The sequence below is a fragment of the Alligator mississippiensis genome, chromosome 3 (assembly GCF_030867095.1).
Source record: "Alligator mississippiensis isolate rAllMis1 chromosome 3, rAllMis1, whole genome shotgun sequence".
NCBI classification, from domain to species: Eukaryota; Metazoa; Chordata; order Crocodylia; family Alligatoridae; genus Alligator; species Alligator mississippiensis.
In genome coordinates, this window is record NC_081826.1 from 94,339,779 (window position 1) to 94,363,450 (window position 23,672).

The 23,672-nt window shown below is 40.6% G+C and overlaps 1 protein-coding gene across 13 annotated transcripts in view; it reads left to right on the forward strand.

Moving 5' to 3' along the window:
- Positions 1–23,672, forward strand: part of PTPRM (protein tyrosine phosphatase receptor type M) — a 725,043-nt gene that overhangs the window by 677,598 nt on the left and 23,773 nt on the right. For all 13 annotated transcript variants that reach the window (XM_059724225.1, XM_059724226.1, XM_014606664.3 and 10 more), the window contains 6 exons: positions 234–331; positions 16,281–16,397; positions 18,998–19,152; positions 20,795–20,930; positions 22,056–22,205; positions 22,702–22,875. In XM_059724225.1, coding sequence (XP_059580208.1) covers positions 234–331; positions 16,281–16,397; positions 18,998–19,152; positions 20,795–20,930; positions 22,056–22,205; positions 22,702–22,875 — 830 coding nt within the window. The remainder of the gene's footprint in view (positions 1–233; positions 332–16,280; positions 16,398–18,997; positions 19,153–20,794; positions 20,931–22,055; positions 22,206–22,701; positions 22,876–23,672) is intronic.

A 23,672-nucleotide genomic window follows, 5' to 3' on the forward strand; every position in this document is an offset into this window, starting at 1 on the left:
TGGGTATTACAAAGATAAATATATAAATGTGGACCAACTTTTTTTCAGAGTGCTACTTAAAAAAAATCTAAATGAGGACAGGTTGGATGACAAGAAAGAAACTCAACCAAGATTAAATACATGACAATAATGATACTCATTTATATAGACATAGTCTTTCAAAATTCCCTAGAGACAAGCTTTCAATTTCAACATTTTCAGAAAGTAACCTTTCTTTTGATATATTGTTTCAGGGCCAATGCAGGAGACGATATATGACTTCTGGAGAATGGTTTGGCATGAAAACACAGCCAGTATAGTCATGGTTACTAATCTAGTGGAAGTAGGAAGGGTAAGTAATTTTTGTATTTATCTCAAGTCTTTCATCTTTTTGTTTGCCTTTAGATATTAAATAACCAACCAACAAGATGCTATTGCAGTGAATATAGAGCATAAAATATTTATTATGTTTCTGCTGAAAGGTGCATTATTAATTATTTTTAAACATGGCTTGAATGCTCAGCTTTGATATTGTTAGTACAATGCAGAAAAGGAACTGATAAAACTGCTACTACATTTAGCACAGCCAACAAAGATGAATATCATAACTTTATCAGTGCCTTATTAAGAGTGCAATACATTCTTGATTATCCAAACCCTGGTTATCCAAACAGCAGCATTTTTCTTATTAACTTGTAACTATTAGTACTGTGAAATAATCTGTTCTTTTTATCTGTACCTCTACTACTAATTTTGATACAATACTGTACCTTGTAATTTTTGGTATTGTATAGCAAACTTCTCTTTTAAGCTTTATTTAACACAATACTATATCTCTTTAATATGGTAGCTAGTAGCTGTTCAGTTTTTCCAAATGAATTCAGCAGCTGAGTGGATTTTCAGCAGGTGCATCAAACAGGTTTGAATAACAGAGAATGCAATGTAAAAATATACGTATCAAGGAGATCACTTCAGAGCAATCTACATGGTAATCTTTCAGATTAAGTTTGATAGGTCACTTTGACATGCCACAAATATAATCTGAAAGATTTTAGAATTGATTTCAAAACAGGAGTGTACAGTACCATGGTACATTAGTCCAAATCTATCTTCCCTCCCAGCTCCCCCTTAAGACATGATTTGCCTTCTAACTAGTAGCTGATATAATTATGTGTCCAGGACAATGACCTGTGGCTATCTGAGCATTCAAGAGTGGCCGGCCTACCTATGACTTTTCTCAGATGCAGGAATAATAAGATGATAATGTCTTAGCCTACAGGCTATAAGTTGAACAAGTAGATTAACTCAGATGAACACTGAAATCAAAATATAAAATCATTGTCTTAACCAGGAGGTTTTCTTCAGTAATTATCTTATAATGAAAAAGTGGGGTTAGCCAGTTGATACTAAACATATAGGTTATCTCTAAAGAAAGTCTCTCTGTCATATAATTGCAGTTTTATTGTCAGTATGTATCCAAGGAGCTATTTCCTTTTTATACCCACCAGTACAGCTTTGCTGTACACCATCATCAGCAATCCTGGCTGTTGTTTTCTAAGGAAAATTCAGGAGGACTTGACCACCTAACCCTTATTCTCATTTGAAAAAAAACTGAAATAAGCAGAATGGCCAACTCCTCTAAATTCAACATTTTCATTAGTTGTTGAACTAGGTGTAGACAGCACCCATATTTTGGTATCAAGTGAAATGCATGTTTTTAATTTCTTGGTAATGGAGTGGTTGTTACTTTTTCCTGAAAATAGATGTTTGCATTATTGAGAGATCACGGTTTAGGTACAAGGAGTACTCTGAGTCAGATTGTCAGATCTCGCTTCCTTCTTCACAAATTCAATTTATAGTCTCAATTTATTGGACCTGGATTCTGTGCTTACACTTAATTGTTTGTGTAAATCCTAGCGTGTTGACATTTAACCATGTGAATCTACCCATAAATCAGGCACTAATATTGTAGCTAGGTCTCAAAAGATGTGATTTGTGACTATAATTAACGCCAGGTACAAAAACACAGGTTAAACTAATTACAGGGCAAAAAGGTAGACCCTTGAGGGAAATGCAGAGCAGAAACTATTTAACACTTAAATTCAAAACAAATACCTTTGCTTTAATAGTAAATTCTGTACTGTATTTATTTCATTGGAGCTTTATGTAGATATCTTTAAAAGGGACATTTTAAAGGGACTGTTAAACAATTTTCCCACTGTCTTTGGAGCAAGAATAGTTTATTATATGAAACATCTTCCTGTTGTTATACAGTCAGTATTCAGAAGCATAAATTAAAGTGGCCTATCAAATTTAATCCAGAAGAGAAATAAGGTTTTTGGTCCCAGTCTTATTCACTGTAGTCTTTTTGACACACTACATCCCCTTGGCAGCTTCTACTGGAGGGGTCCTATTGTATCTCTAGAATGGGTAAAATCGCAAGGATGGGGAAAAAGAAATGACACCATGGTTTCTCCTTCATATCTTCATATAAATCTTTTGTGCAGCATAACAGTCCACCTAGCAATACAAAGCTGCAACATGTAGCTCTTGACAGCAACAAAAACTGGATTTAGCCTCACTTTTCCAGTGGTTTATATCTAGGAAATGAGAGCCATAATATTGTTTTTTAACACAAAAATAAAAATACTTTTCTATAACAACAAGGTTGTGAATCACAAAGCAGTGCAATTAAGCCCCTGTCGGGCCTTTTGTCTGTCAAACTGCGCATATTCCCTCTTACCAATGACAGGACCATTGACACCAAGGAGTTACAGAATAAACATGCCATCTGTCCTTCAACACCTAGCAGAAAGAACTGCACCATTTTGATTAGTGATGATTTGAATGGGCTCCTTAGTCAGAGTCTTGATAACCTTTTCTCCTGACCTTGAAGCTTTTTTTTTTTTTTTTTTGCTGCTATTAATATTATGTTTAGAGATTATATTTTTTTCTGACTCCATTTACCCATTGTAAATCAAAAAAAAGCAAGGAAAACTCCCCTAGATTTCTAGGAAAGAAGAATGCCTGTTTAGCATGTTTGCCACACAAGGTGCACCCGTCATGAATTAATCATTAAGGGGGCGTATGCGTATTTGTTTACTAAGAATGGATGGGTAGTCATTAAATCAGTGTTAGGAACTTGCTTTTTGCCCTGGAGCATTTTGCATCCAGACTGTTTTAATTGTGGGTGGAGGAACCACCAAGAGGTTGTCCCTACTGCAAGCACCTGCTGCAGATGACTCAGTCCCTGAATTCCCCTCCAGCAGGGTCTGGGTACATCTGCCAATACCTGTCATTATCTGAGGAATACTTATCAAAACCATGCTTCCCTTTAAGCTCTTGTGTGTTCCAGCAAAGGACCCTTGTCAGTTTTTCTGGCACCTGCAGACTGCTGTGCACCTGGTATTTAAATGGCACAGAAATGTGTTTTGATTGTTTTCTCTCTCTAATGAACCCACCTGAGGGACATTTAGCTCTTTATCTGGTAGCCTGTTACCCAGTCACTCACATTCACACTGTTTGTGTGGAGATTCAAAACTCACTTGTGTTGTTATACTAATCCATCTGCCAGAAGTCATCACAAAATCTGCAGGGCTCCCTAAGGAGACTTTTGCACTGGTAATTTAAGCTAATGATTTCTAAACATATTTAGTCAGTTTTATGAAGACCTCATTAGAATGTGACTGTTTATTAAAAATCTAAATGAGCTCTCGCAGTCATTTAGGAAAATCGTCGTTGAGTTGCCATGACCATTTGTCTGATAACAGGTGATGAGGTGGTTTGAAGTGAAGAGAGGCTTAAGCAGATGTTATGAAAAACAACAACAATAAAACCCTACTCTTTAAGGGCAAAGATCAAAAGTCGATTTCCTCATTAGGTTGACGTTGGCCGGTTTTCCACTTAGGAAGAAGTTTTACATAACAGAAAAGGCAAATGACTTAGGGAATGAGATGTAGATATTAATGTACCAGAATCAAAATTTTCCAGATCACTGACTATTTGCATGTAAAACAGGGACAGGCAATTATTTCAGGTGCAGGGCCACTTAATGAGTTTTGGTGAGCTGTCGAGGACCACAAGGGTAGCCCTGCCCTTTGACAGGTGCCCTGCCCCCCTAGTCGCCATCTTGGGACCTGAAGTCCCACCCCCTAACCCCTGACCTTTGCCACCAGAAGTCTCTCCCCTTGTCTCCAGAATTAGTCCTTTTGGGGAGAGGGGTTGCTATCTTGGAACCAGAAACCCCCCCCCCCCCCAATTATATACTAAAAATCAAACATTGACAATATCATATTTTAATTTTATTTTTTTAAATACTTTTGTCCTGATTTGTGTGTGTTTGCATAGTGTATATACAGGCAATTGCATAATAGCTCAAAATGAAGTTTTACTCTTCTATATTGTGGGGGGTGTGGAGGGGTGGGGGGTATGGGGTTTGTGGAGGGGCTGTGGGGGTGTGTATGGATGTGCGTGTACGTGGGGTGAGGGTGTGTATGGAAGTGGGTGGGTGGGTGGGTATGTTGGGTTTGTGGGGGGATGTTTGTGGGGATGTTTGGGTGTGTGTGTGGATGGGTTTTAGGGGGCTGTGGGGTGTCTGGAGGGGGAGGGGGAGGGTGACTGGGTGTGCATAGGGGGCTGTGGGAAGGGTGTGCGTGGGGGGCGTGGGTACATGTGTGTGTCTGGGGAGGGTGCGCATACCAGTGAGTGGGGCTCCCTCCAAAGGCACACAGCTCTGTATGGGGAAGGGGTGGGGGGTTTGTGGGGGGGAGGGTGTGTGTGGGGAAGGGGTGTGGGGTTTGTTGAGTGTGTGGGGGAGGGTGTGGGTGGGTGCGGTGTTTGTGGGGTGTGTAATTGTGGGGGGAGAGTGTGGTTGTGGGGTTTGCTGGGGAGGGTTTGTAAGTATGGTGGAGTGTGCATGGGAGCCCCCTGCATGTTCCCCCCCACCTGCTCCCACCCCACAACAGCCCAGAAGGTACCGCACCACCACCAACAGTGCACAGCCCCACCCACTGCAGGACATGCCATGGGCCAGGTGGGACCAAGGGACCTGCCGCGGGCTAAACAAAGCCCTTCTGTGGGCTGGCTCTGACCCGTAGGCTGTATTTTGTATTACCCACCCCTGATATAAAGTAAAGCCAACACTCACAAAAATGTTCCAATGAGACAAAAAAGTATGCCAAAAGAGGCCTTGACAATCTGAAAAGGGCCTCTTACTCCCCTGTGCTCATCCACAGGCCTTTCCTTTAGGTTTATAAACCGTGTAACTACCAACTGCTTTAATTTGAACCAAGTCATTTTCTTCAACTGAATCTGGGGATTTTTCTTTTGGAAACCAGCCTGTTTGTACAATAATAATATGGATGGTAGGAAAACATAGCAAATCTCCATTGTCCAGTCTTACACATTTCACTTACTGCTTGAGGCTTCTACTGAAGGCAGTGAATGTTGATCAGGCCCTGACATTTTGGCCAGTGCCTCCTGCTGCTGGCCCTTGGAGGCCTACAAAGAATTTCACAGCTTAAACCATCTCTTCCCTCTGCAAAAGTTATATGATGAAGGTCTTGTGAGCTCTACCTATGTCTGTATAGCAATTTCACATAATTTCATCGTCAATTTCCAGACAATTGACTGACTTTTCTGGCCACCCAAAATCCAAGCTGACATGTCAATCATTTTACATAAGAAATCACAAAAAAATAGGACCAGAAGGGATCTCAGGAGGTTAGCTAGTTTAATCTTTTGTCTAAACCACCACAGCCAAGTTTTTGTCCAACCCACTCTTAAAAACTCCCCTTCCAGGATGGAAATTGCACAGTCTGTCTAAGTCAGTGATCCTCAGACAGCATGCCGCAGCACTCTGGAGTGCCCTGAGATCATTTGAAAGGTGCCTTCATATATAAGGAAATAAGTGAGATGTGAGGAAATAAGCAAGGTGTGACAAGATCAGCAGATAAGTTCAGGCTCACGCTTGTCCCTGCCTGGCTATTCCTGTATCCAGAGATGATCCAAGCAGGGTGCAGGGCCTGGGGCAGATCAGCCAGTGTGGGGTCCTGCCCTGGATGTGAGGAAGCTGGTGGTGGATTTAGTGGCAAGGGAGGGGTGGTGCGCCAAGCAGCCGGACAAGCCGGATTCAGTGGTGGGAGGGGTGTTGAGCGGCTGGACATGAAGCCGGCAGCAGCACAGAGTTGCCATGGCTGCTCTGCCCTGGGGCATTTGCCCTGATTCACCTCCTTCAGGGATGGCCCTTCCCCTACCCCTTTGGTCAGACCCTCAAGGAGATAAGCACTGTAAAATAAATTTTCTTCTACAACTCATGTTTTCTATCACTCAGTATCACAAAATATTTACAAACAGGTAACATCAGATATAATTATACAAATAAAACAGCATGCAGGAAGCACAATAATTACAGTAATTAGGGCTTCACAATTATTACCAAGAATGAGAAGCAGCCAGTCCTGATAGTATTACTGCACAAAAAATTGTTTTGGAAAGTAGGCATAGTTGACACAACAGAACATTCCTAAAACACATGCACAGAACCAAGGAAATCAATAGTTAAGTCAACTAATAAAAACTAACCTGCAGTCCTTTATGCACGCTGTACCATTTACCATATTTACATACTAGGGCTGTGTGAAACGGCACCGTTCTGTTTTGACTTGAGTTTCGAGGTTTTGACGGAACAGCGTTCCGATCCTAGCACTAGGGAGGGGAACTTGGCGTAGCTGGGCTGACTTCCTTTCCCCAGCCCAATCACAGCGCTGGGGAGGGGAATGAAACCTGGGCTCAGTTCCCTTCCCCTACGCTGTGATCGGCTTCCCACAACCGGCCGCGGGAGGTGGGGAGAGCCAGGGCTGTGCTCCCTACCTGGCTGAGCTACATGGGGTTGCGGAGCCACTGGGAGCACAACCCTCGTTCTCCCCTGTCTCCCACCACCTGACTGCTGGTTGCTTCAAAACTCGAAACGTTTTGACTAGCCTCGTTTTGTTTTGAGGCTGTTTCGAAGCCCTTCGTTTCAATTAGATTTTGCTGTTTCGAGCTCAAAATGAGTCAAAACAGTGTCGAATCAAAACAGCCGGCAAAATTTCTCACAGTTCTACTATATACCAGACTGTGAGAATGCCTTGTAACAGTAGCGTGGCCTCTCTTCCACCTCTGGGCACACTCTTTTACAAGATATATTTTTCCCACCAGGAGCTGTCATGGATGCTTTGTTGGGGTCAGATACAATAGTTTAGTAAACAGGTGTTTGCAGAATGGCAATTAAATCTAGTGTTGGACAGCTGGCATCCCTCTGTGTGCAGAGTTAGGGCTGTACTGGGAGTTGTGCATTAGTTGTGCTTGTAGCAAGGTTTATGCCTGTAGTAAGAGGAGTAAAATGTATATGAATTAGGGATCTTTACTATTTATTTCCTTGTTCTTACAGATTTGTGTTTGGTACACAAAAATTAATAGAGCATATTAAATGTTTCATAACAGAGTTATTAATGGCCTGGTTTTTTTCAGTGTTTAAGTAAAGGTGGGGGCTCAGGTGACAGTGGGAGGACCTAAAGAGAGGTAAAAATTCAGTGCCAGGCACAGAAGGTTTATCCATCAACCTTCCAGTACCATTAGCAAGAAATCCTTTTTCAGCAGCAGCTACCCAAGAAACCATTCTCCATTGTGGGAAAAGATTTAACAGAAAACTCTAGCACTTACTGGAAAAGACTTTACATATGGTCAACTCCAGGCAGTCTTGCATGCATGCACTTGCCCATCATCAATCCACCAGTCAGAATCATTGGAAAAGTGCCTGGAGGTTACAGTGAACAATAAGCTGGATATGAGTCAACAGTGTGTCCTTGTTGCCAAGAAGGCTAGCAGCCTACTGGACTGCACTAGTATGAGTGTTGCCAGCAGATCCAGGGAAGTGATTCTTCCCCTCTATTCAGCACTGGTGAAGCCATATCTGGAGTACTGTCCAGTTTTGGGTCCCCCACGACAGAAACAATGTGGGCAAGTTAGAGAGAGTCCATTGGAAGGCAACAAAAATGGTTTGGGGACTGGGGCACATCATTTGTGAGGAGAGGCTGAGGGAACTGGACTTATTTAGTCTGCAGAAGAGAAAACTGAGGGGATTTAATAGCAGCTTTTAATAACTACCTGAAGTATGGTTCCAAAGAGGATGGAGCTAGACTGTTCTCAGCAGTGGCAGATGACGGAACAAGGAGCAATGGTCTCATGTTGCAGCAAGGGAAGTTTAGGTTGGATATCATGAAAAACTTTCTCACTAGGAGGGTAGTGAAGCAGGGGAACGGGTTACCTAGAGAAGTGGTGGAATCTCCATCCTTGGAGGTTTTTAAGGACCAGTTTGACAAAGCCCTGACTGGGATGATCTAGTTGAGGATGCTCCTGCTTTGAGCAAAGGGTTGGACTAGATGACCTCCTGAGGTCCCTTCCAACCCTAATTTTCTTTGATTTTATGATTATATGCATAACACACACTTTTTCAGTTATAACATGAATAATGGTTAAGAAAGACCCTACATTCAATTTTAAGAAAGCAAAACAAAAGCACCTCCCCATTGCACCAGCTCTACTCAGGATCCACCCATTTGCCAGTTTTTTTGTAGCTGGGCCTTGGACTGCCAAGGAGAATTGTCAGCCAGAGCCCAGTTCTGGAGACATCCATTAAAAATGTGTGACAATGACTAAACAGAATCAGCATGGGAAATTCAATAGGAACCTAAAAAACTATGCTCATATGAAATGTCATGCTGATGTGGCAAAACAGAAATGTATACCCTTTTATCAATACAGCCCTACTATAGAATCGTAACCAGCACATTCATAGCATTACATCTATAGAATAGTTTACCTGCAAAATCTCCTCAAAACACTGGAGGCATAAGTTAAAATTTGGGGAGGGGTGGAGTAGAGCAAGTGCTTACCTCACTGCGCAGGGCATGCTGTGGAGGTGCCATCTAAGCAAAAGCTCCCTGAACACAGGCCACTGAGGTGGCATTGGCACAGGGTCCATGGGGGCTGCCATTCTGGTGCCCCCTGTGAAATGATACCTAAAATGGGTGTCCCACTCACCTGTTCCCAAGTTAGGCTACTGCTAAACGTTTTCAAAACTTAACACAAGGCCCATGTAAACTGTCTATGGGAGCCCATTCATTCATTACTGAACTGCAGCTACTGCTGGCGTGGATCATATAAACTGTTTAACACCACAAAAAGGGTTAATGTTTAGTATGAGAGAAGTATACATTATCTAGTAGAAAGTGCCTGTGAATATAATGAGACATAATTACCCAAATTGGATTTAGTTTAAGGCATGGGCATTAATATTCCTTATAAGAAGTGCCATTGAGTTTTTAAGATGGCCCAGACTTCATTTTAACTTCCACCTTGAAAGACAGAAATCAAAATGTGGAGATGGAAAAAAAAATTGTTGCATTAAATCCATTTCCTTCCCCTTGTCCAGCCTAACCTGTGCTCCAAAAAACTGGAAATATGGTCATTTCCTACATAAAGTTAATTTGTATTTAACAAACATTTTTTTTCTGATAACTTCCATTAATACTTTGTGGCTCTGTTCACAGAAGATCAATGTTTACCGTTAGAAATGATGGAAGGTACAGTTTCTAACAGAATGCCAAAAAAAATCATAAAATCCAGTCATTTAAAGCCATTGTTAATCTAGTGAGTGAAAAACATAATATGTCTAACAGTCAAAACACATTTCAGCTTTCTTAAAGTTATAACTCGAAATAACAAGTTGGCCTTGTTCCATCATGTGTAGCAGAGATGGATTCCTTAGGGGAAATAATTGGCCGTTATTCTCAAAGAAACTAGAAAGATTGTTTTTTAGTCAGTTAAATAAAAATGTCCACAAATCAACAATGTTCACTTCATTGAATAGGTCACAAGCCTATTTGTGAACAACACTGTCTTGTGTAAGTTCAAGCAAAAATGATGTCAGCTTTCAATGTCTTGGTGCAAGAATGGATGTTCTAGAAAACAATCAATCAAGGTCACTACCTTAATTCTTACTAATATAATTAAAATAATTCATTTTGAGTAGTAAACATAAGTTGTTTAAGGATACAAAAATATATGGATAAATTTGAGGGTGTGGGGGCAAGATATTTGGATACAACCTACTTGCACAGTGAACGTGTGAAAAGGTGCTTTGGAAAATGGCTTGAAGCTCATCTTGGTACTTCCTGCCTTAGCTACCAAGATCAGTGATTCTCAACCAGGGTACCATGAAATCCTTTGAAGGATGCCACCAGGTGTGAGGAAATAAGTAAATAAGTGCAGTTTCCTACCTCTCACTACCTGGCCATTCCCCTACACCTCTCTGGCTGGTCTCTCTGCAACTGTAATAAATGTTAGCTTTTGAAATGGGGTACCTTGAGTCTATTGAGTGGTGCCTTCAGTCTAAAAAGGCTGAAAACTGCTGACTGACATGGTCACAATAGTATCTTCACACCTCACAGTTTTTAATGTATTTAACCTCCCAGCCTCCTAATAGTGCTCTCAGCTCCATTTTACAGATGACGAGGAACATCAGTACGTCTGTACCACACAAAGCAACATCATGAAGAGATACCTCAAAGTAGCTCCATCTACATTAGCTCTGCAATTAAACATAGTGCAGCCACATTAGCTGACAGGTAGCACTGGTTAGCCCAGAGATAGCGCTGTGCTCATGTGACCATATTTTATCCAATTTCAGTAATGGGCTTGGCCTGAGTAGCACAGAAAAATGTGCAGTGGGGCAGGTAATTGAACCCAGCTCTTACAAGTCCCAACTAAACCGTTTTTCCTCTTTCCACTGGGGCATCCTTCATTATGATGCTGCTTTGTGCATGACCTGTCCGTGACCGGTGCTAGGGGGAATAATCTAGCTGTACTGTAGCAGCTTTTAACAGCCATTTTGAGTAAAAAATCTCCCCATAACATGCAATAAAACAGAAGTGTTCCAGCCACACAGATCTTTTTTCTGCTACACTAACAATATAGAAAAAGTATATGGCATGTGAATCCCCTATAATCAACTCAAGGCTGACTTAGCTTTAGCCCTATTTTGTGGGCAGATTATGGCCGAGCCAGAGCACAAAGCAGTACAGTGCATCATAGTACCTGGTAGATTTCATTTATGTTGGGAATAAGTCTATTGGATGCTAAATGTTAAACACTTGTTCTAAAAGACAAATTCACTCCCCTGAGGGGAAAGCAGCTGATGTATTGCCAGTCTACCTATGTCCAGGGGCCAAGCAAGAGCAACTACCCAGCCAGAGCAACCCATTGGCAGAAGCTACCTAGGACAGGTACTGGGTCATAGTGTATCTCACAGATAATAGCACTGCTACTTTGAGAGCGGCATTAGCCCTGAATGACTGGTGCCTCCTGAATCTGTGGGGGCACCCGCAGAAGCGGCTGACAGCCACAGCCTTGTCAAGGGGGGCACCAGCCCTACCAACAGTATCAGTGTCAGCCATCGGGCGGGCACGGGCCCCATCAGGGGGGGCACGTGCATCCCTGTGCACCACCTACCAGTCGCCTATGGCATTAGCCATATCTAGACCTAGAGCGGAGCAGAGTTTGGAGACAGCGTTCAGCCCCAAGTCCTTGCCCTAGGCAAACTGCAGGGACTGGTCAACCACTGTGTGAATGGAACCTGGGTAGTCCCAAAAGAATCCATGGTGAAAATATGCCAGTACAAGGCATATAACTCAGAAAATTTGGTAGAGATCTGCAGAGAAGCCTTGAGGGGTTAGACACAAATTTAGCCTTAAAATGAATGGACCATATTGTCTACATCCCCTAGACTCAGCCCTTGGTTCTTTGTTCCCTGCTGTAACCTACAGTACCTAAATTAAGCTGTTCAGAGCTAAAAATATCTACAATTTGAGATAAAATAAATATCTCAACATCCCCATTTTACCATCTTTACTTAGTTCAAATTACTCTTAAATAATAATTTATACAACTCTTTCCATTAATGATCAGTTAGGCAGTGCACAGGCAGCGTAACTGCTTGTTAGGATTTGATTTTATAAGTAAAGCAAATTAGGAACTCTAAATAATCAGTGTTACTGAAACTACTCTGTACTAGCTGTATATGTTAGTTATAACCATTTTACATATCAGCTTTTCAGTGTTTCCACTCTGAACCACCAAAATAGTTAGTTGCTTTACTTGCTTTAAGTGGCCAAATCCACTGCTTCAGAATAAACAAGCATATGCAATATCATACTCATTTTTCTGCTTCCTGTTTTGTTTGCCCTTTTAACAAGTATTAAGCACAATTTGCTACCCTTGTTATCCTTTTACCCGATTTCCCTGTCCTTAGGGTATGAGTTGGGGTCATCTGCTACCATGCTCCTCAAGTTCTCAGTAAACCAAATGTATATGTAAAGAGTAAGCAAACATACCTTGTGAGGAATACGTTGTATATACCCAGAGAGTTTTCAAGATGTCCTTCCCAATGACACTTCTACTTGTTCCTGGGGTGTAAATCTGAATGTTTTGTTATGCAATCAGATACAAATGTGGGGTATTTCCAAACTACCTCTCAATTGTTTTACTCCCATGAGCACCAAAAACCATTTTCTGCCTTGTAGCTATTAACTATTATGCAGCCATTATTTTACTATGTACAAACCAATCATCATAGATTTCATATTTAGTCTAAGTATGAATACATGTATTATATAGCTAAACCTTCTAGGTTTTTGTTCATATAATAAGCCAAAAAGTATACAAAAATGAACAAACAAATCCAGATACAATAGCTAAAAAGTCAGGTAAAAGTTTTTTACCTAATTGAACAGCAGAGGCACCCTATGCCTGAAGAAGGGTGACTGCGTCCGAAAGCTTGCTAAGAACTTTTTTCCAACTACTTAGTTGGTCTAATAAAAGATATCACATCTACTCAAAGAACCTTGCCTGCCTCTGTCCTTAGACCAACACAACTACAACCAAAACATCGGGTAAAATTTTTGACACCCATATTTTTGCCTTTTTTACTAGCAGTATTTCATATGGATAGCTAAACTCTTATCTTATTTCACTGAAATTGTAAAGGCTTCAATCCAGCAAACATTCATGGGACTGCTTCTCATTATGCTATTTATATCTATTTTAAAATTTCTTTATACTCACGTTCAGGGTTTTATTATGAATGAGAATCAGTCCTTACAGACTTCCCTTATTTTTTGGCACATGAGAAAACTAGTGAGGTCACATAAATAAAGTTTAGCACATGCATCAAGTGTTGTAGGATTGGAGCCAAAAGAATAAAATAATTTTTAAAAATTAAAACACATGTTTTATTATTTTCTCCCACTCAGCAAAACACTTAGCAGAGCCAGTCTCAGGCTAGAACTGCATCTAACATTGGCACAGTTCCCACAGTTGATACATCCTTCGTTCCCCTCCAGAGAATTGGCAAGGAATTATGTTGTCATGAATCCATTAACACTGGTCCCAATCTGCCCATATCCAAAATTATCTTTGAGCAGAAATTCAAAGAGCCCTTACAGAGCAGAACTACTTAGGGCACAGATATATATAATGTATTTTGCAGAAGCCCACAGTCTTACCCCGCTATTCCACTGGGCCATGTTAATGAGAACTAAAAGGGGAAGAAAATCCAGCTACTGGGGCAAAAGAAAAAGAAACTGCAATTCTTGAAATAAGCATTTCTAAATGTCTCTGGTCATTAATTATAATCCCAGCTGCCTAGACTTCCCAAGTCAGAAGCATGCCAGGCAGCTTAGTTGTGCCTATTTTTTTAATTGTTTATTTTACTAAACTGAGCTGTTTTGAGGATGGCAGGCACCCGTCTGAAAGAAACTGAGCTAAAGTTAGAAACAGAACATATGATACTCAATAGTTGTGTTGTGACTAGGACCACTGCTGCAGCTGTTTCCTCTTTCATACGTGCCTTGGCCATGTTTGTGAGTATCAGATTCCACCTATGGAAAGGCTAGAGCAACAGGCAGGAAGAAGAAATTAAGGTCAGAAACCGGGTTGTAGAAAGCTGCAGCATTCTGGGGACAACATGAAATGTTGTTTACTCTGCACTGGACACAGGAAAGCATATTCACCATGTGAGAAAAAGCCATTTCAAATCATTTCCCGAGAGCAGATATAATGGTTCAATTTGCTTGAGTCAGGGATTTGAACAAAACCAGTGGCTTGGATATTCAAAGAATACAGATAAATAAATAAGACAATGAGCCTTCAACAAGTTTCATATGATTTCCATTCTCCTGACTGTAAGACTTTTGGAAATTTTTCCAGACAGAATTTTTTTTTTTAAATATATTATAGACAGAAGAGAATTGCATGAATGAATTGCATTTAACTCACTTTAATGTTTTAAATATGTAGAGCTCACTGCTTGCCTGAGATACTTAAATATATTTCTCAATTGTCAAGTATTTTAAACATATTATTATATTTTTGTTATTAATTTTCATGGTAAAATTTGCAGTTATTTTTGTATATAACCAATCAGTGTGTAATTAAGCATAACCATACACTTGTATTAACAAATTAATGCTTAATTTGCCTTGAAATTAAGGGAACATGGATAAAGAGAGAAAAAAAGAGGGAAATATTCCATGTAATAAATGCATAGCACATGCTGGTCCTCTCACATACACTTCTGAAAGTTACCCATATGCAGTGGTAATAAAGGTCTGCAACCACCTGAATAGAACAGAATTTATATAAATATAGTTATATATATAACTAATGATAGACAATGGTGGATCCTGTGGATCAGCGTGTACGCATAAGAGGTCTAGTCAAAGTGACTGATGAATCCGCTTATGGCTGACGAACCCAATTTGAGAGTGACACAGCTTGTTACAAGTTTCACAGATCCATACTTTGTCTGAGTTGGAGTCCAAGTTTACAAAACACACTACTTTCTTCTTTCTTGCTCTGCTTCCATCCTATTGATCAAAGCTACATGTTGAGCTACACCCAGTGCCAAATGTTCCCTCCAGATTGGACTGGATCCCAGCTTTTTACATTGATGTTGAATGACTTTGTATCATTTTTACATGCATTGTGGTACCACCATAAAGGGCAGCCATGCTTTCTAGAGCCGCCTTGAATCTTGCTGGACAAAATATTCTTGGGGATTTGGTCTCCTTCCATTCCCCTGCCATGGCTGAGCCATCACAACCTCCTCCTCTTGATAGCGTTTCCAAGTGTGTCAGTCCTGCACGCTCCAGCACCTCTGTGTTTGGTATTTTGTCTTCCCACTTTATTTTCAGGATCTTTTGCTGGCATTTCATGTGGAAGCTGTTCAAATTTTTGATGTTCCTAGCATACATAGTTTCTGTTTCTGAACCATAAAGCAAGGCCAACAGCACACAAGCCTCATAGATTTGCATCTTCACCTTAGTCGATAATTTGCTATTTTTTCATACACATTTCTGTAATAGCCCCAAATTCTTAGTTGCTTTTCTGATTCTGTTAATCCGTTCAGTCTGCAGGTCAAGATTCCTGCTCATAATAGAACCCAACTAATATGTAATTAGTTAACAGCAACCCACAGCAACTCCTGTGCCAATTTCACAGAGAATACCTCCTCTCTTCCAGCACAAGGATGAATTTCCCAATAAGTAAGTGCAAAGCCCACAGGAGTCAGTAGTTGTCAGTTGTTTTCTAGGGAGTCAGTGCTAGAGCCAGAAATAAAATCTGTCTCCTGACTCTTACTCCTGGGCTTCAGCCATATGACTGTCCTTCCTCTCCTCAATTCTTTTGAGAAGTTCAATCTAAGTAGGGAAACTACATGTTTTGCTTTTCTAACGTTAGACAAAATTGTCTCCCCCTCCTCTGTACCCTGTGAAGTATAAATTTGCATGATAGGAGGCAAGAAGTTATTTTTTAAACAACTTCAGATGAAAAAAATAAAGATCCAGAGAAACCTGAATATATTCAAGCTTCCTTTATAGCATTTCCCTCTGGATACTGCTCGACTCAGAGTGAACAGGAAACGAATGGTTATTGTAACTGAGCTATGCTCAGTGTAAACACCCTTCATGCTACATACAAATGTTTCTTACTTCATTGAATGCTGCCCTGCCTAAAACTCAGCAACTGTCTTGAAGGGGGAGGGCAGGGTGAAAGGATGGTGCATAGACAATTTTCTTGTATTAACAACTTAACTGTCTTATGTGTGGTTGAATTTTATGCCATAAATCACTACAAAAGATATAGAACAGATTCAGTATAAATCTGATGAAAAATAGGGACCTTAATTTATTTTGTATTTCTAAAAGGTCAAATGCTGCAAATATTGGCCAGATGACACGGAGATATATAAAGATATTAAAGTTACTCTAATAGAAACAGAGCTTCTGGCTGAATATGTGATTCGGACATTTGCAGTAGAAAAGGTAAGTTTTCAAATTCCAGCTTTCTAAATGTGATGGTACCTCTACATGGGAGGTAAATATGTGCCCCTTTGTGTCAACTTGGAAAAGCACCTAGATTTTCTTGACTTAGGAACAGCCCATTATCCACAGCAAAGTACTTTTTGGGCAGTCCTCCAGTGCCCCCTTATGGTCAAGTTTTCCTTTTTCTTGAATTTCAGATCCTTTTCTGTCCTTCCCCCAACCTCCCTTGGCCCAGTCTTGAATTGGAAAGAGACACTCCATTTCCATGAGGGACTGAAGCAAGAGAGGGTGCTGCCCCACCCATTAGCTAAAAGGAGCATTGATGTTGTTTTCTCATCTTCTGTCCACCACAATTGAGTCTGTGTCTGTGTCCATGTGTACCATTATTCTTCCTGGTTATAAATACTGTGATCTGTCAGTATAATCTGTCTGAGCCTACAATAGAACTCTTTTATAGGGAAGTAATTTTTTTCATTAGACAACTTCATTTGAAGCAGGAAGGTCTTTTACAAGCAGCATTGTGATTGCCATATTATATTGCCATAGAATTATGCCATTTGTGTGGTTGATACTTAACAGACAGGTATTTAGACCAAGTGGCTCTCCTAAAGAGCTTCCCAGGCTGGAGAGATTCCGTGAACACTTCAGAGTATATACTGGAAGTAGAAAAAAAGTATCATGGTTGAATGCTGAAATTTAACATGTATTTGTGATAGGTTTTTACTTGTCAGCTTTATTAGTACCTATATCAGTTGAAGAATGAAGAGTGAGATGCCTAGGAGTGCAGTGAAATAATTTTCATTCAACTTCACTATAAGTGGATTTTCAATTAAATCAACTGAAAAATTCCCTTTGACTTAACTGGAACCACCATGTAATCTTATTATTTCTTGCAACAGCGATAATATTTGAAATCTGCCAGATGCTTTCCCTGAACAGCATATAACTTTATCACTAGTTCTGCACTTAAATCCATTCATGGGGACTCTTGCAGCTACCTGTATCCAGCCGCAGAAATGAGAACTTAAAAGTCAACTCTGTATATGGATATCCATAGCCATCTTATAATACTAATGAATAAGAAGTTTCTCTTGAGTATATATCAAATATGACATGACTTGAGCCCTATTCAGCCAAGTATCCTACTGGGCCGTGGGTTCCTTTTTCTTTAAGCAATATATTTAAAAGTGTTTGCATCAAGTTACTGAATCATCTGTTCCTATTTTATCTTAATGGAGCTTGTCTGTGTTCTTGCAATGCATGAAATAGTATGCTCATGAAAATGAAGCAGTTTTCAAACTAATAGTAAAATATGAATGAGTACTGTGACCTGACTGCAGTAACAATATATATTATATATATTTTCTGCAATTCATTCCAGCCTGTTGTCTGCTACTATTTAGACACTTTTAGTAAACAGATGAGAAGAGTTGGTTAGACTTTGAAGAAGATGAGCTATTGGGTGATTTCTATTCTTTGACTTCTAAGCTCATGCTTTGATGTTAGCTTTTCACTTCTTAGCCAGGACTGGAAAAAAGGACACAGAGGATTGTACAGTTATTCATTACCAAACACTCATGAATAAGCACATTAAAACACAGTGATAAAAGACCTTAAATATTTTATTTCTAAAAATTCCCTCCATCCAAAAAGACTTCATTTAGGCACTACTTATATAACAGTACCTCACAGTAACCTGATAAAAGCAGCTTCTGTGCAGTGTTGGTAGAATACATTTGCTTTTTCTTCTTTTATTTCCTTCTAACTTTTCTTTAAAGAACTGAAGGGCCAACACTACATCTCTTCCCCCATAATGCTTCTGAATTTAAATTGGATAAAATGTCTGTCACCCACTTCCTTCTGTAGGTCATTTTCTTATATGCTCCTAAAAGAAAACTTAGAAGTTTATTTGTTAGGGAGGGACTTGTTTGATGTATTTTTTTAAGAAAAAAATGATGGTTTAGTGAATTTTAAGGTGTAAAGGTCAGAATTCTATTTTTGACTAGCATAAAACTTTAAGAGATATAAGCCCTGATAATGGAAACACTTCGTGCATATGAATAGATCTCTAGAGACAACTAGCCAGTAGGGCCACTTGTGTAATGTTAAGCAGCTGCATACGTTTTTCTAGGATTAAGGCCTAATTCTTTAACAACACGCCATTTTTTCAGGGTTTTTTTCCCTCTTGGGAATGAAAAATGACACACACAAGAACTGGGAGAATCTGTGGTGAAATCCTGGCTCTAACAAAATCAGTGGCACAAGTTCCATTGTATTCAATGGATTCAGGATTTCACCTGTGATTTCTTGCCATAGTTCTTTACCAGTGATCCACTGTGCAGTTTTGGTTGTCTCCCCTTAGGGCTTGTTTTTTGTTTTTTTAATATTTTTAAAATTGCTTAGACATGTTACTATAAAATCAGTCTATTTTATTCTGACTCCAGTTAAAAAATCTGCACATTGCCTTGCCTTTAAAAGATTGACAGTAGACTTTTTTTAAAGAAAAGCCCCAAATCTGAAACTCACTTTCAAATGAAACTTTTTCAAATTCTTATTTATTCTGATCTTTTTATTCTTCTCTTTTACTTTAATATGGACAGAGAGGTGCTCATGAGATCCGAGAAATCAGACAGTTTCACTTCACAGGCTGGCCAGACCATGGCGTACCATACCATGCCACGGGACTTTTGGGATTTGTACGACAGGTGAAGTCCAAGAGCCCACCTAATGCTGGCCCATTGGTTGTACACTGCAGGTAAGCAGAGTGGAAATGTCTTCTCTTGGGTTTCTACCCAAGACTCTCACCCTCGTTTTGTCACTCTTACATTGTATATTCCACAAGTAGCTGAAGCCAGTGGAGGTACTAATGTAATAAGGTACTAACTAACATAAATAAAAATTGCAAAACTTAAACTGCACTCCCTTGTTCATAACTCTTCTTGATTTCACTAGGCATCCGTCACAGGGAGCCAGAAGGCTCCTGTTTCTTGAAAGGAAATTGCAGCAGGGTGAGCTGGTTCAAGGAAGGCTAGCCACTAAGGAACTAGGTCCCTGTGGGCTGAGTTGTAGCCAAAAGCCAGCAGTAACAGGTATAAGGGACAGACAGGCAAGTTGTTTGGGGGCTAAGAGCTGCAAACAGCAGCTAAGCAGCCACGAGGGCAGGCAGGGCCGTAGGGTCAGAACAAACACACTTGTGATGGCTGCTGAGTCACCTAACCAGAAGTGGGCAGGGGTTCAGGGCCTGAGCCTACACAGTCAGTCTGTCCCAGGAGACTTCCAAGACAAGATCTGCAGAGCAGGGGGAATGCAGGGTGGTTTCCAGCTGGCACCAGCGCTGTCTTGAAGAAGGCAAGCGTAATGCTGCTTCCCTGTAGGGAAATATTACCTGGGGTACAGGTAAACCTTGTTATACAGGTGGTAACCGTTGTTTTATGTTTGGACCCAGAGGGTGTTTGGTTTGTGTTAGCCAGTGGGTTTACTCAGTGGTGACAGTTTCAGCTGGTGGTTTGGACACAGCTGAAAAGGGAGTGGGAAAAGACTATGGCAGGGCACCAGAGGGGCACTTTGCAGGCTGTCCGGCAGCTGGGTGCCAGGGGCACACCTGCATTTTGAGCCTTCCTAAGGGCTTTGGTTCAGGACACCATAGGCTCAGGCCTGGGGGACAGGCTAAAGCCCAGAGGCAGTCTGAAAGGGGAGCTGAAGCCTGATACAGGCAGAGGCCAGGCAGGACTGTGGGGGGTGGTCCAGTGCCCAAAGGGGCAGAGCCAGGGCAAGTGGGCTCTGCACATTTGAAGGAGAGAGCCAGGGCCAGTGGGTCCAACGCCAAAAAAGGCATAACCAGGACCAGGAGACCCTGTGCACAGAAGGGAAGGGCCCCGTGGGCTAGGGACCTGGCAGCTTAGAGAAATGCAGAGAAGGGGCCAAGCAACCCAGAAGGGCGGAGACAGAGCTGGTGTCCAGAAGCTGTATCCAACACAGTGGATCTGAGCTAAGTGACCTAGCAAAAGAGAAGAGACGGAGGCCAAGTGAGCCAAGATCCCAACAAGGGAAACAGGTGACATCTGGGAGCCTTGAGCATAGCAAAAAGGGAAGATGAGGAGGCCATGAAATTGTCCTTAAGGTGGTGAGCAATTAGACATAGCCCATGAGCAAACGAGATCTTGCTCAGGGATTCCTGGGGCAGCCTCTGTTTTGTAAAGCATGGCACACAAGTAGAAGGAGAGGATGCTCAAAGAATAGGGCAAGAAAGGGGCTGAGTGGCTACCAGGGGGTATCACGGTCACTCCTGGGGCTGGCCCTTTGTTACATCACCCGCTCAGGGAATACCTCCAGGATTGAGCTCAATACTTGACATTTTTTAAGAACTCATTAAGTGCTGTCTCTGTTCTTAATTTTAGTGCCGGTGCTGGGAGAACTGGATGTTTTATTGTCATTGACATCATGCTAGATATGGCAGAGAGAGAAGGTGTTGTAGACATATACAACTGTGTCAGGGAGCTTCGATCTAGAAGAGTTAACATGGTGCAAACTGAGGTATTATCATCCTTAATTGATATTATCATGTAATTTACAGTGGAAGTATTATTATAGCCCACAGACCAAAATTCGATTGTCCTAGACACTCTTCAAACACAAAACAAAATAAGGTCAGCCCTTTATATCATATGCAACCTACCAGAACACAGGGAAAATAATGTGATGTGGTAAAGTGAACAAAAAAGCCAAACCTTGCCTGTAAACATACATAGAGGTGTTGCATAAATGTTGCTGATTTGGGGGATGATAATTGTCATTAAAAGCTATATTACTTATTCAGAACCAAACAGTACTCTGGGACATGTCACTTCCAAGTTTCATTTGCATGAAAGTACATATGCATTTATGCAAAAAAGAAAAATGCAAATTAACACAGTTATAAAATCTATGTTTTATTGTATACAGGTTACTAGCTGGTTTGTTTATTGTTATCATTGACCCACCTTTCCACACTTTTTTCTTTATAGAGCAGTATGTTTCTTAAACTACTTTTGCCACCTTGAAGCCTTATCAAGTATTCACCAAACTCACGGTAAACTGATCACACTAGGCATGTCTACATGAGACACTTTACTGCAGAGCTGACTAATTAGCTCCGTAGTAAAGTGTCACTGTCTATACGTGCTGTGCCATTAGGCCGCAGTAAGCTAATTAATTCTGTTGTAGGATAGTACTGCCTGACACAAGTACTATCCTATAGCAGAGTAGTTACATATGATGAAATGCATGTGTGATGGAGCTAGCTGTGTCACAAGAGTGCTACAGTGCAGGGGCTTCCTGGTGCCTAGTCCTACACTTTAACACCCTTGCGCCCCAGCCAGCCTCTCTGCAGCACATTGAGCCAGGTCAGAGCATTCCTTGGCTGGCAGGCTGACCCTTCCGACCCCCTGCCAGCTGGGGCTGCTTTGCCCCAGCTCAACATGATGCAGTCCTAGGCACACATGAAGATGCTGTGGTCATGAGTTCACACCAGAGTTTATTGCTACATGCTAATTGCATATGTAGATGCACCCACTGACTTTCAGTGGGCATTGAATCTGACCCTTTTAGATAATTCTTATTTACTTGGGCATTAATAGTGTGGTTTGTCTAAGCCAGTGTTTCTTTTAATTACTTGACCAGGAGCAGTATGTATTTATCCATGATGCAATACTGGAAGCCTGCCTTTGTGGAGATACATCTATCCCAGCTTCTCAAGTTAGGTCCGTGTACTATGAAATGAATAAACTTGATCCTCAGACTAACTCAAGCCAGATCAAAGAAGAATTTAGGGTAAGTTGTGAGTAGTATAACATGGATTCGTACAGTGTGATGCCTGGCCCAACGCCTGTTGAAGCCAATATAGAACCTCCATTGATTTCAAAAGATTTTGGATCAGGTCTGTGAGGAAAAATACAACAGAACAAAGCAATGCAGTGTCAAATTTCCATTGAAATATGTGGAATAATAAATACAGACAATAAAAGTGATTGTAATATTCTCTTATTCCTCACCAACAGAAGGAGAAATACTGTGTGGTTTCCCTTTGTTGTTCTTTCTCCAGGGGCTCATTCCTGAGATTCTTTCTTCTAATGTGGTCATATTCTGTAGTCCGGGATGTTTGCTCCCAGACCCAACTTGGTTTTGTTTGTTTTTCTTTTCATTTCTACATATGTAGACTCCCTTCTGAGACAGTGTCCTGAGTTGATCGAGAAATCTTTATTAACTAGTTGAGGGTGCATTTACTACTAAGTTGATTTTGCTGATGCATTGTTTACTTTTTTTATAGACTCTAAATATGGTGACTCCAACGCTCCGTGTGGAAGACTGCAGTATAGCACTTTTACCCCGGAACCACGAGAAGAACCGATGTATGGATGTTTTGCCTCCAGACAGATGTCTGCCTTTCCTCATCACAATAGATGGGGAAAGCAGTAACTACATTAATGCTGCACTGATGGATGTAAGCCCCCATCAAATCATTGATAATAAAGAAGGAATAAACCATTCTCCAAATTGAGAAATACCAGAAAGTATAGTCAGCACAAGAGGATGCAAATCTTTCTCATTCACTTTCCTAAAAATGACACATAATCTTTAAACTCTTGAGTACTTTAAGGATCTACCATATGTTATGTCACAGCTAAAGTTCCAAAACCACACAGAAAGAGCTAGTCAGGGAGGACTGATGAATGAAACATGCCTAGATTTCTCTCTAGTGCTTGAATTTTTAACCATCTGGCCTAAGAGAAAAAGAGTTACCTATTAAGTCACCAAGGCAGCTAAATGGGATAATAAGGTTTGCAGCAATATTTTAGTTCCCTTTCCTTCTAATTTACACAGTAATTAACAGAAAAAAATAATTGTCTGTCATCACTGATAGTACACAAGCCATTACTTCAGTCTTTCTGTTTATTTCTGTCTGAATGAGCATTTCCTATTCAGTTCACAGGGAAATGATTTTTTTAAATGCAGCTTTTATAATTTTAACAGTCAGAATAGGATATCTTTAAAAGACACTAAATGTGTTTTATACACTTTAGGTATTTATAGTATATTGCTAACATTTTACAGCTGAAGTAATTAAAGTTGTCACACAAACATACACAACAAGAAAACAGATTAGGAAAGAAGGTATTCATTTTAAATAGCCTTTCTAGAAAGTACATTTTGAAGAATAATAATAGGAGTAATAATAGGTTATACTTATTCAGTTGTTTTCAGCCAAGACCTCAAAACACTTCATTAACAATAGTTAGA